Below are 14,440 nucleotides of genomic sequence, written 5' to 3'. Positions count from 1 at the left end.
TTACTGGCCAGTTGGGGTCCACGTTCGAAGCTTTGCTTTCACACTGATGTTGTTGGGTGTCCGGCACTGAGGGGACTTGCAAATGAGATGTGCAAGACGGTGTCGTGCTAAAAGAGGAACCTGACTCAGGAACAGAGCCATCACCTGTAGATATATTTATAACACGTATGTATGAGAAACAGCCAATTCCACTGGTCCCACTAAGGGAATACAAACAGAAAGGTTAATAAACTATCAGGGCTACAGCATCCCTAGTCAACACAAAATATTGCAACACTGTTGCGGTAATACTGTGCAGTGCACTGTTGAAAGCATGTTGCCAACTGAATGAAATTAAAAATGGCAGTGATCGAAAAAGGAATGTATTTGTTAGTTTCATGTTCCGCCTCTGAATATCGTTTTGGTTGGTTCGTTCTGAATGAAATGTTGTCATGTCACGTCTGGATGCTGACACAGGGTTACATATACTGCGTTGAGAGAGCATCGCAGCAATGTTGACAAAGGAGTGTTTTACACATCACATTGAGGAAACACTGCGAACACATCGACAGTGCGGATGGACAGTTGCAATAATTTTACCATAAAATTTGTACAGTGTGGGCGGTGTTGCACCACTGTAACATAACACTGGCGATCATTTGCATTGCAGCAACATCATTTTGTTGCGCATACAATACTGCTGCAGTATTATTGCAACAAATTTTGTGGACTGGGTTCTGTAGCAGTCACCTCAAAAACTGCCTAAAATAAGAAACAAAAGCAAATGCTAAGTATTCACCTCTCTTTACTGTGGAGAGGAATCTCCTAATCTGTATTGGTTTCAGCACCCCACGAAGGTCTGGCTCATCTAAGAACCTCAAATATTCCCCTGTTTGAACACCGATTTCTTTTAATTTTGCAAGAACTGTGGAGACTTCCTGATCCGAAAGTGCTGGCAGGGCAGTAGAGACCTCGAGCTCAACAATATCCATCTGTATAAGGTACAAAATTGTGCAATTATGAAAATTAGCAATTCCAGCAAATTGAAGCTCAATCTTTGAAAAGAGGACTTAGCAATGCAAATTGGCAATCGTAGGTCGAAATAAAGCCGCACGGTTACTTTAACACAAGATTCACATTTTACCAATGGCAGAAATAATATTGAACGTGCGACATATGCCAGCTTAGGTTCACAAATACAATTTCCATTAAGCAAGCATGTGAAGAGACGTAGAAGGATTCTCACATCAAAATAAATCCGGGTATCTTATAAGGGCCTTCCTGACACGATGTCTTCCAGGGCAAAATCAAAACAAAATATTAACGCTGAGTACAAAGAGCTTGATCACAAGTAGCCTTCCAATTCCCTGCGCCTCATCCAAACTCCCTTTAACAGGCACTTCAAGCGTTGAATAACCACTCATTAGCCACAAAATTACTAAATAGGAATGAAGTGTTTCTGCGATATGTATCGCTTCCCACGGACGACATATGAAGGCAGCGGATAGAAATCAATGAGATTGTTCACATTCACACAGCAGTACTGTGAACATTCCTCAAGTGTGTAGATGCCCAAATGACTCTGAAAGTTTCCAACATGGCACTTCAAAACAAGGAAGACTTCAGTACCACAAAGAACGACAAAGGTGATTCTTCCAAAAGCCAAATGGTCGTCATTGGTGACTGCAACAAACAAGCCTTCAGTATACGTTGTGCCCTTGGAAGTCACCTGACTGGTAACAGTACTGTTCTGTTCATCGATGCCGCATGACTTAATGGATGATTGGATACCGGCACAGTATGCTGAAGTCTGTATTGGCATCACGGCTTTAGTGGAGATGTCGGGCTCAAAGAATCCGTCTGAGAGGAGGTGCGCTTGGAGCATTTGGTGCCTTTGCACAAGTGTCTTACACAAGCTTTTGAAGTTTCCTTTCCTTTCTTTTTCTTAATAAACATATCCCCCCCCTTTTGAAGTTCTTCAACTTACGGACGCAGTGCTTGAAATAAGAATGCTTACTCTCAAAGCGCATCGTCCACAAGTTGATGAGTGGCCCAAACTGAATCATGAGGCGAGGGTAATGAAGTAGGTAATGGTGCTTTGGCAGCAGTGGTGACGACTTGAAAAGTTCTTTCCTGTCACACAAGTACTCCTCAATTAGAACCTGGAGGTATGCTACTGTACTATTGTTTAGGCATGGTGAGCAGACAATATCTACAATCTTCCTCAAGGTCAATAATAGACACCATACAGGGTCTTCAAAATCCTGCACATAGTGGCCGATACAAAGAGGCAGCAGTCTAAGTAGGGTCCAGGTTGATGCAGCTGTTCCTGCAATCTTCTTTGCGTGTTCGGCTACTTCGTATGGTTTACTGCTTGAATCTGAAGCCATGTACTTGAAATTCGCAAGTTCATAGTTCAGCTTCGGGTAAGAAAACCACTTGCGGACCCTCACAAAATGTCTGATGTAGAGGGCCAGGTCACAGGCGACTATGCCTTCAAACAGGTCATGTCCTAAGCAAGGGGGAAGTCCTGGTTGGCAAACATGGAAGAATTCCAACTGATTAAAACAGCTGTTTGTCTTTACACCCTGTACGATTGTGTTGCTGCTCTCAGCATTGGTAACAGCAGCTTCGTAGCTCTCCGTAGTACGCAGAACTCCAAGCTCTTCTGGATGCACCACGAAGTGAGCACGCTCAATATCACAGAAACGACAAAAATGTAATGATCTGCTGAAGCTTTCCACAAATCCTCCAATGCTGTGCTGTCCCAGGTTATCTCCAATGATACAGAAGATGCTGCCTTTGAAGCATTCGTTCCCAATGGTGATGCCATTATGTTCTAAGTCCTTGAGGTCGGCTATTAGTTTTGCAAATACTTTGTCTGCGCCAAAGTTCTTAATGAGACTTTCCCTGTAGAGTAGAGTTAGTTGCAGGTGATCGCGTGTGGAACGGAGATGCTTGAGAAAGTTAGCCAAGGTAAAATACACTCCGACGATCTTGTGTTTTTTCTTCGCTGGTCCAAGAGGATTAACCACCTCAAACGCATCTTGGTATAACATAATCTCAATTTGGCGTGACCCACTTGCAGTGTGAAAAAATGGGTGTTCTTTGTGCAACGATCCATCTGTTATATCTAAGAGCTTGTCTCCGTCACCTGCCTGAACTGGTTGCCTGACGGCATCAAGAACAGCTGGAGTAGAAAGCAGATGAAGAAGGGTTTCTTTTATGGGGATGTACTCTGCAAAGCATTGCTTGTTGTTACTGTCACGGCCAATCAAAACGGACATCCCTTCAACTGGCGAGAACTTTTCCTTCAAGTATAAAGTGCGAGTGTGTGTAGTGGCAAGTCTCGTCGCATGTAATTCACCGAATACATCGCCACCCTGCATTGCTTCCAGGAGAGAACGTCCTTCGAGTGCGTGCGCATCATTCCGTAGGTTCTCCTCGAGATGAGCGGAAATGCAGGACAAGTTCAAGTGATGGACAGTTTTCAGTTCGTCTACAATGCACTGTATTGTTGAAGCGGGAACAAGCAACTTGGCCTTCAGCCTCAAGTAGAATCGAGCGAGGCTCTGCTCCACACTCTCTCTGATGTTTGTAACTCCTCTTGATGGATTCTCGTCACTTGCGTTAATGTGCTTACTTGCACTCGTTAACCCTTCTTCGATGTGTTCCATCACGTCTCGGTTGCTGGGGCCTGGGGCATCATTGACAGCTGCATCCTCAGAGGTGGGATTATGAGTTGCTTGCATAGGGGCATGGCTTCTACTGATGTGGGCAGAAAACGAGGAGACAACACGAAACCTCTTTTGACAGTTATGATATGGGCACTCGATTTCTACACCATCATGAATATGCTTTTTCAAGTGCGACACAATCTGTGCAGCTGTCTCAAACGAGCGAGAACACGGCGGTACATGACAGAGGTTGCTAGTGTCCGATTACAAATCAAGTCGTGGCTGCCGACCAGAACTACTTCTGTGACACCTTAAGATGTGGCACCTTAAAGATAGATACGTCACAGTTTCATACGAGCATGAGCCGTGGCAGCATGGTATTCTCGTCGTCTGATGAGCCTCATTATGATGCTGAACGTAACTGGCAACAGATCGAGAGACACATGAGCAATGCCGACACGGAAACATTGGTAATGCACGGGGTTATCAATCCACCAAAGCGAGATGAAAATAACTGTTGCATCCCAAGATCAGTAACGAAACGTGTAGTCACAATGGAAGCACGAGTACGGAGAAGCAAGCAACGGGACCACCACAAACGCACAACAGAAACTAATTACAAACGACAGTAGGCACTGTGACAAGGAGTAATATCCCCATAAAACGAATCTTGCTCGTAATTTACAGCCTGAAGTGCACTAATTTCGGGATAATCATTAAGCCCCTCGTCAGAAAGAATGATTTTTACCTTCCTGTTCGCGGCGTCTCATTCACGTCCTCTCCGGCGTCTTCTGTTACGCCCGTCGCCCTCGTTGGTTTTGTACTGCAACTAGAAACAAATGAGCCTCGTCCATGTCCACACTACTTCGTTTCTCGATCTCTTTCGCGTACAAAAGATGTCAAGAAGCCTTACCGCAAATTATTGTGACTTTACTCGTGTCGGTTCTCCACAATGCCAACATGGCGGTGACGGCGATTTGCAGTATTTTGAACTCGGCCGGACCGCGCTTCGGAATGGCCGCGTGGTGGCGCCCTATCATCCGTTGTTTTACGCTGATTCAGCCGTATTTGCAGTTACGGTGGTATACCGTCAGGATAAACAGGCAGACACCAGTGGAAACGGCCGTATTTTTTTACAGTGTGGTCCAGTGTATTCTTGGTTATATAATTTCTGAACTGAGCGATCGCAAGTGGTTAAGGTATGTGGACAGTTTAGTGGTCATGTCGGTCTCAAGATGGGTGTTCCCCAGGGCTCTGTATTGGGACCATTGCTGTTTAATCTTTACGTAAACGACCGTTCTAATGTGATTTGTTTTTGTCGGTTGTATCAATATGCAGATGGCACTTTATTAGTATCTGCACATATCAATCATTTGGAATCTGTAGCCTCGATTCAACAGGACGCATGTGCCGCTTACGATTGGTTCACTAATAATCGAATCCGCCTTAATGCATCAAAAACTCAACTGATGATATTTTACAACCCGTTGCGGAGACTATTATCTTTCCCTGATGTTTGCCTTCATGCTTCCTCTTGTTTACGCTGTAAGTGTTCACCCTTATCCTATGCAGAAAATGTTAAGTACTTAGGAATTCATTTCAGTAGTGACAAGACATGGAAAATGCAGATATCATCACTATGGACTAGGTTAAGGAAGGTGTCTTGCTCTCTCTATCGCATCCGTGTCGTCACACCGCTATGTATAAGATTGATGATTATGCAAAGTCTAGGCTACGGTGTTTTGCGTTACGGAATAACTATATTTGCCCATTGTAGCGAAACGCGGAAGGACAAGATTAACTGAATTCTAAAAAGCTGTCTCCGAAGTGTTCCATATAGAAACCCGACATTTAGTGCTGAAAGCGATATGTTTTCCTTTCTAGGGCTACCAAGTGTTCAAAATCTGTTTAGATACCCTGTTGTTTTAAAGCATTTTTCGTGTGACCGGTTTAAAACCCAATTAGTCCGAAGCAGAGTTCTTATGCAAGACTCCCGCTTTTGTTTGCCACACAATTTCACGAGGTATGGTACCTACTGTCCTGCCTATTATGTGCCGAGCCTATTTAATGCAATTTCGTTTGACAACACTGAGGTCGAGTCTGTACGTGAATTAAAGTGTCTGTCGAAATTCCATTTCTTTAGGTAACAAATGTTAATTATCATGATTCTCTAGGCTCATTCCTAATATCTTGCATTGAACTGTTGTATCTTTGAGTTGTTCTCTATATGAGAGTTAAGCAGCCATGACATTAATGGTACTCTCCAGCGATTTGTCGTTGACGCCGGGTCCAGTGCAACAAGCCGTGTGGCTTAGGCGGACCCGCCTGAAGATTGTTACTTCATGAAATAATAAAGTATTATTATTATTATTATCTTTATATGATATTGGATTGAATTGAATTATTATTATTATTATTCAATAACACGTTTTCTGTCCAACCTGTACATGAGGTGCTCGTGTCAGGGTAGAGCACCTCTCGCAGTTCACTGGAAAAGAGCACATCGGGACTCGTATGGTCTGCTTGTGCTACCGACGGCTGATATCAAGTATTTTCAAATGACATCTTAAAATAATACTTTAAAAAGCTTACTCCCAGCAGAGTGCACCGTCAGATTGACATCAGGTGCATCTTTCAAAAATGAAACTGCAGGTATATTTAAGCACCTTCATAACATCAAAGTACATGACTAATATAACGATACACTTCTGAAGTCCTGACTGCCTACAATAAAACTAACTAATAAAGCTGTTAATAAAGCACTAACTGTTAATAAAGCAGGAAATGTAGTAACCTAAGTGGTGGTTTTCCCTCCCAGGTCCACCACCACCAATTTGTATGTGAGAGTCACACACAAATAATTGGTCCCGGGAGTAAGACATGCGACCACGCATCGTGCAAGCAGATCTTACATAAGATGAGCAATACCGCAGAGAGTGACAGTAGTGACATACTGCGCTCAAGCGGAACCCACTTATACACAACCCTATGCCGGGGCCATGATGGGCCTTCTCGCACCCCGAAAGATTTGCAGTTAGAGGCTCCTATCATCCACACCAAAAGCATAATGATAAGTACTTTCGGTGTCATTTTGCTGGTACCAAAACGGTTGTGTGGCGAACGCAAGATATCACAAAAGCGTCGTTCTTTATCATCGTCTATGGTGACACGACAGTTCACTAAATCACGGAACGGCGGCGCCTCGTCAGTTTTTCAAATACATTTCTCGATTCGCACGATATGTTTCTCTCACTAGAGGGGCTCCTTGCCCTACAGAGGTTACTGTCTGCAACTGAGCTCATTGTAGTGATATGACATGTGTAGGGAGCCAAAGTAAACTCTGTCTAATCAGAACATGAGTAACTAAACTAACTAAACTAAACTAAACAAATGCACTGACTGACTGACTGACTGGCGCCAGGTTTGCGTTCGGTGGGCGAACTGAACCTAACTATAGCTTGTACTAGCCTGATCCAAACCTAGGTGTTCTGGGATCCAGGAAATTCCGGTTTTGTTCAGGCAGGATAATGGCTGATCCGTCCCGAAACTTACTGGAAGAGGCTGACCTCGGATTTCTCTTGATCCGGCCTGATTAAAACCAGATCCGGGCTGATCAAGTTTGATCCGCAGCTGTCATACGAGAAAGTAAAAGTAAAATAATGACATTCAGAACAAAACATTGTGAATCCTGTAAAATGAAATACTAAGAAGTACAAATTTTACAACTTACCAGTGAAGCGAATGTCCTCGAGGAAGGTAAAAACAGTCTCGGACTGAACGAGTGGCTCATCACCCAGCAATAGGGCTTGGTGAGGGGGTATGAAGTGCTTCGAAAACCTGCAAAAATAACACTGACGTTGACTTTCAAAAAGAGGACATGAGATGAGGACATGGACAACAGAGGGCTGTTCACCACAGTGTGTGCACTTAGGAAGTTCCCCTCCTCGGAGTAAAAACCTGTGAGTCACATAAGTCTGCCCTATTCTCACTCTGCATCGCAGGGTCTCCTACATTCCGTGTTTTAAGAGGATACCCGTGCCATTCAATGTTCCTTTCGACAAGGTGGAGCTTATTATTTTCCTGTTTATTGCAAAACTCCTGCCGCTCGGAGTTTATACAGTTTCGCAGGAGCCGAATCAGGTCCTGGGCAGGAGTGTCAAACGGTGTGATGTCGTTGTCCATTGCTTTGGCTGCTGCGCTGTCAGGACACTTGTTTCCCGCTATCCCGTCATGGCTGGCTATCCAGCAGAATACCAACCTGTATTTTTGTTGGTGATTTGTGATGCAAGATACCGCGCCCTGTGGGCAAGGGACTTTTTGTTTTATGTGGCCTGCATATTGCCTGCATAGCCCCAAAAGAGCTGTGTAGATGACTGATGAGACGATGTTGTGCTGCAAAATGCAATTCAGTGTGAGAATATTTCGTTAACCTCAGCACTAAAAATGGACATGTACCAGTTCAAACGAATTGCCCTGGTGCATCTCAAAGTCACCATGGCATTCGATACACCTGTGTCGGTTTTGGATCCATCTGTATAGAAACCTGTGTGCTCTCCCAAACTTTATCTCAGATGTTCGAACTCCTGTTGCAATACGGCCGTGTTGGTATCATTTTTCTCGTATATTGTTAAGGATCTGTTGGACCTTGGGGGTGGTGTCCATGGAGGTAAAAGTCTAGTAGATTCTGATACCTGACAGTTGAAATCACAAAAATGGTACTGTTGAACTTGTTGTGAGATACGCATTGCAAGAGGAGGGACAACTGAAGGCTTGTTCAAGAATTGCTGTTGAAAACGTGTGCCCCCAACACTCGAACGAGCAGCGTGTAGTGGGTAATTCCTCACCCTGAGTGCATAAAGTATATAAAGATATACTTGTCGTCTTTTCAAGGCCGCCCATTGCTTTCAACATATAAGCTTTCCTCTGGCGAGGTACGGAAAGCACCAAGCTCCAGCCGTAGTCCGTGATGATGTACGGGGTTTATGCGTTTTAACACAGAACGACGTGCTGACGCATAAACTATACACACATAATCCAGTCTAGACCGAACCACAGCGGTACACACCCGGTGTAAAGTCTCTTGATCTGTTCCCCAAGACCTGTGAGATAAAACTTTTAACAGATTTAATGAATTGGTGCATTTTACCTTCACGTTGTTGATGTGAGATTGGAACGTGAGCTTCTTGTCAAAAGTAAGCCACAAAAGTTTGTGTTCCGATTGCACAAGAAGAGGTTGACCATTTGTATTCAGAGATTGCTCCGGAAACAGCCCTCTTACCCGTGAAAAAGGCACACAAACCGTTTTATCTGGAGAAAACTTAAAACCATTCTCAACCGATCGCCTAGTCAGTCTACTGATTGCAAACTGCGGCTGTCTCTCGCACATGGCAAGATTGGACGGTGAACAGGATATTTGCACATCATCCACATAGACTGAATATGTGACCGAAGGTGGTAGTGATTGTGTCACAGAATTCATCTTACGAATGAACAAGGTAACACTCAGTACAGGTCCCTGAGAAACACAATTTCCTGTATGAAAGCACGAGAGAAGGTACTTCCCAGTCGCACTCTAAACATTCTTTCCCGAAGGAAATCTAGAATACATTTGAAAAGCGTACCACGTATTCCGCAAGAGTGAAGGTCTCGTAAGGTGCCGTACCGCCATGCCGAGTTATTCTGAAGGTCGAAGAATACGGACACGCAGTGCTGTCTTCGTACGAAGGATTCATGGATGGTGGTTTCTAAGCGGACAAGATGATCGGAATTGACTTCCCGTATTCACTTCAGTTCTAGCTTCGACTTCCAGTTGTCAACCCGGTCTAAAATGACTTCTGGTTGTCCATTTCCCATCTGTACCTGACTTACAGTATCCACTTTCGGTAAAACTCGACTTCCGGTTATCCACTTCCCGTTTGTGCTTCACTCCCGGGTGTTCACTGACGGTCTAAACCCAACCTCCGATTGTCTACTATCCGTCCATACTTGACTTGCGGTTGTCCATTTCAGGCCTACTCGGACTTCTGGTTGTCTCCTGCCTGTCTATAATTGACTGTCAGGTATCCACTTCTAGTCCAAGCTGACTTCCGGTTGTCCAGTTCTGGCAAACTCCCTTCTGGCAAAACCTTATTTCCTGTTGTCGAGTTCGGGCCTAACCTTGCTTCCGGCTGTCAACTTTCCCTCTATACTTGAGTTGTGGTTGTCCGTCTACACCCGACTTCCGGGTGTCCAATGCTGCAGACCCGACTCCCAGTTATCCACTCCCGGTCTAACCTGGCCTGCAGTTGCCTACATTCCATGTAGCTGGACTTCCGGTTGTCCACTTCCCGTCTATACTTGACTTGTGGTTGTCCGTCTAAACCCGACTTCCGGGTATCCAATGCTGCAAACCCGACTTCCGGTTATCCACTCCCGGTTTAGCCTAGCCTGCAGTTGTCTACATCTCATCTAGCTGGACTTCCGGTTGTCCACTTCCTGTCTATACTTGACTTGTGGTTGTCCGTCTAAACCCGACTTCCGGGTGTCCAATGCTGCAAACCCGACTTCCGGTTATCCACTCCCGGTTTAGCCTAGCCTGCAGTTGTCTACATCTCATCTAGCTGGACTTCCGGTTGTCCACTTCCCGTCTATACTTGACTTGTGGTTGTCCGTCTAAACCCGACTTCCGGGTGTCCAATGCTGCAAACCCGACTTCCGGTTATCCACTCCCGGTTTAGCCTAGCCTGCAGTTGTCTACATCTCATCTAGCTGGACTTCCGGTTGTCCACTTCCTGTCTATACTTGACTTGCTGTTCTTCAATTTCGGTCCAACCTGACTACGTTCGTCCACCTCTGGCCTACACTTCACTTCTCTTTCGACACTTTCAATTACGACATGTGAGGCCGTTTAATTAATCTTTCATTGGCCTATATTACCCTGCCTACATGCCTCCTGCCTTCCGATACTTTAATTTGATTTAATGTTTCTCTATTTTACATTCATTTCCTATACTGCACTTTCTTACTTTAATTGCCTTTAATTACCTTTAGTTACTCTTACCGCATACTCCTCATTACCTCCGACAACTTCAATTTCAAATCAATTACCCCATTGATTTGGATTTCAACGGAGCCTCAGGGGATATTGGTAGCGTTATACAGCTTCGTAGATGAGGCTTCACCATCTCATACACGAGGACACACACAAACACATACATGTATACATACAGCTTTTTCCATTTTTGACACTCCTAATGCTAACGCATTAAAAATTGGACACGTTCGGGTAATAAAGTCATCACCTCACTGTTCCAACTCGTGCACTTTTTGATATGTGTTATTTTGATGTCGCACGTGAAGAAATTCTGATGTACTGCATAGCGGTGAAATATGGAACTGTGGTGTCACCAAAGACGATGAGGAGCTTTGCAAAAAATTCACTTTAACAAAACGAGAAATACTCCTCGAGTCCTCCGCAATGCTGCGACGTCCTTCTCGTTTCTTCTACGGTGTTGCGTCGAACGTTTCACCCGTTATAATGACTGTATCCCTCAACTTTTGAAACTGTCATTTACCATAGAGATTTACGGCACGGTATGTTATTTCTGATATCACCGTTGTCACGTTTTTCTCTCACCCTTTGCCCGAAATCTAATTAAGAGTGCATAATGAATTTTTTGCACTTAGTCATCTTGTAGTCGAACATCTTCAAAACGATGTCAGCCTGGCCGTAGAACTCGACTGAAAAAAAAACAAAAAAACTCTCAAATTGCTTTCAATAAAAAAAAGACCCAATAAAGAACATCCTGTATATATTATATTAGTATTTTGAATGTTTACTGTTATTTACCAGATATGGAAAAGATATACGGTTTTTTCCATCGCAAGTACGGTCCTCCTCATGTGAATGTCGTGTAACGTAAGTTTAATTATGTAAATTTTTGCGAGCTTAAGTCGGAAATTTGCCTAGTAAAGGTCACTTTTTTACCCCTCCAACGTGAAGAGCGTGTCTAATTTAGTCAAATTAATGATAATTGACAGGGATATTCAGGAGCTATCCCATTGGAAAAAATAGCCGAACATCATGGTCTACGGAGGTCGCACAGAATAGCGCACGATGAATTTTTCAGCGCAATCTTTGTCAGTCCTTCGAAAGGAGGTTGGAAACCCAGCCCTCCCCGACATCGCAAAAAGAGATAAAACAGGCACGGCTTATCACGTCCGACTTTCGCTGGGATAATGCTTTCCCTCTCCCAATTTTAGGAACTGTTACTTTTTCTACTATCACTCTGTGGGCTGGCTTCGGAACCTCCTTTCGTCGCACTGAGAGCGATTGCGCTCAAAAAGTCATCGCGCGCTATGGTCCGATGCTCCGAAAAGCATGATATTCGGCTACTTTTTCGGATGGGATAGCTTGTGAATATCACTGTGAATTATTATGAATTTGAGTGAATTCGGCACGCTCTTCATATTGGTGGGGTAAAAAAGTGACCTTTACTTGGCAAATTTTCGAGTTCAGTTCGCGAATATTTACATAATTAAACTTGGAGTACATGACATTCACATTAGGAGGCGGCAAAAACCTAATAAGAACAAATGCTCTTGACCGCATGATTCTAGGTGGCGTAGTTTTTTTATTATAATTCAATGACACGTTTTCTGGGACACCATGTATATATACATATGCATCTAATAAATCAACAACAGAGCCAAAGACACTGCATGTAGTAGTACATTCAAAATACTATCAAACCAGCATAGTGACATAGTAATTAATTCCTGTTTAAAAGGAAAGTAATAAGTAGCTTTTTGGTCATTAAAGTAGGGTCTAACATGTCTCGAATATGTTGGTTGCAAAGTGAAGTAGCCATATACGTAGCGCTTGTCTACCACAGTTTGTTCTGCACCGATCCATAACTCATTTCGAAGTGGGTATGTACATACCTGTTTGTTTAAGTTACATAGTTATGAAAATTATGTGTTGCTATTGCGAATACTAACTGAATATGTCAGTGTCAATTTGTAATTACAATACGTAGATAGAGGAATAATCTTGTAGTGATTAAAGAAATATATAGTGCATGATGAACAATCAGAACCAGCGACCACATTTAAAGTTACTTTTTGCAAAGCGGAATACATATTTACTCAATGGAAACCACGCATGATATGATGTAGCTCTCAAGGAAAAACCCTCGCGGAAACTGCACCGCAAGTGATAATCCCCCGACGACCACTTGATGGGAAGTGCCTTCAAAGACACGGCCCACACGGAAGCGGACCGCGTCATCAAGGGGCCCCTCTCCAGTATATGAGGGACCGGCTCCCATTTGCCTCGTATTGCCAACTCTAGGATGGGACAAGTGTAAGCTTTCTCCCATGGGCATCAGAAGACATTCGATTCGAGAAGAAGTTCGATTCCTAGCGTCAGCATCTTTTCGTTTGTTACTTGAATTGAATTGAATTGAATTTATTTCACACATGGTGTGAGAAACTATGGCAAAAAAACCAAGTGGTTTGACAAAGGCCATAGCTTCTTGTATTCTTTATTTCCGGGTGTTTTACGTGTCTGTGTCGTCCACACCCAGCAAACCAGATATATCCATCCAATGTCCAGCAGATATCCAATCTGGGATGTTGGGAGATCCCAGGGAGTTTGCCAGAGAGTCTGTTGATATCCCCAGGACATACTGGAGACCAGCGCTTCTTCCGCGTTTGTAGATCCCCTGTCAGTCCCTGCAATATCCCCTGAGTGACATACGGACAAATATGGGACGCAAAATGGATATAAAATTATTGTGAATTTTCGTTTAAAATTCCATATCCATGCAGTCTGTATATTTTAGAGGCGGTGCTAACTCCATCAATAATTTTAAAAATGGTCCTCTAGGTTGCTGAGCTTGAAACAGGTGCTGTAGTCGGGAATTATTTTGCTTGTATCCATTAACTACATACGATTAGATAATTGCAATTTCAACTTAGAATTTACTGAATTATGCATTTTTCAAAACATCTCTCCAGTATTTTCAGCGGACGCCAGAAAAAGTGAGCGCTTTGCGAGAGAGCTTTATTTTACATTGAACATACATTATACCGGGTGTCTTTTTTAGGCGATACAGGTTTTTCGTTAAAAAACTAAGGGCTATAGACATGCTGTTTTCATTTCGATCATCTCTGGGCCGGCGGACGTTCTTGGCCATATGTTGCTCAACCGTCAAATGACTAATTACCTAAAAATTGTTAATTAACTTTTTTAATTATAAAAGCTACGAAGTTGTCCCAATGAGAACATCTATTCTCATCGGTGACCTGATATCGCAGCCGTTTTCAGAACAAACAACCGTTCAGTAGATCGCCCGCAAAAAATTCCTGAAGGAACACCATTTTTTCTTTATTTTGTTGGTTGTGCATCTTCGGAGACGCGTCTTTAATTCACCCCCAATGGGAGAGGGTGACGGAGCCTCATGGGTCGAAGATGAGCTTTAACTTGCGGAAATAAAACAAAAACACATGTATCGGGTCACGCTATCGGAACTGCCCTTATCTTGGGTTGCATTTTCTGTGTTCTTTTAATCTTTTTCCAGGACGCAAGAGGCGACATTGTGCTCTTTCACCCTTTCGAGGTGATTTGTCTCTTCTATGTTCTAACTCTTTTTCCGCGTCTAATGCTGCAGTGAGTGGATGTGAATGAAAATGCTGGCAATTAGTTAGCGTCCCTATTTCGTCTGTCCTTGTGGTCTTTTGCATGGCGCAGCCACTCTTTTATCTGCTCTTCCACGTCGAAGTCGGGTGCCTTGCTGGCTTTC

The 14,440-nt window shown here is 43.6% G+C and overlaps 1 protein-coding gene across 1 annotated transcript; it reads right to left on the bottom strand.

Annotated features, from left to right (window-relative positions):
• On the bottom strand, window positions 1-3,731 carry LOC135372212 (uncharacterized). Its single transcript, XM_064605891.1, has 4 exons — window positions 1,967-3,731; window positions 1,709-1,854; window positions 789-971; window positions 1-144 (listed from the first exon to the last, which is right to left on the bottom strand). The coding sequence occupies exons 1-4, from the start codon at window positions 3,729-3,731 to the stop codon at window positions 1-3; spliced, it is 2,238 nt and encodes a 745-aa protein (XP_064461961.1).
• Between the last annotated feature and the right edge of the window lie 10,709 nt (window positions 3,732-14,440).

This window comes from Ornithodoros turicata, unplaced genomic scaffold (genome assembly GCF_037126465.1).
Source record: "Ornithodoros turicata isolate Travis unplaced genomic scaffold, ASM3712646v1 Chromosome131, whole genome shotgun sequence".
NCBI classification, from domain to species: Eukaryota; Metazoa; Arthropoda; class Arachnida; order Ixodida; family Argasidae; genus Ornithodoros; species Ornithodoros turicata.
Note: the sequence above shows the minus strand (reverse complement) of the source record. Positions and strands in the feature narration are given on the sequence as shown.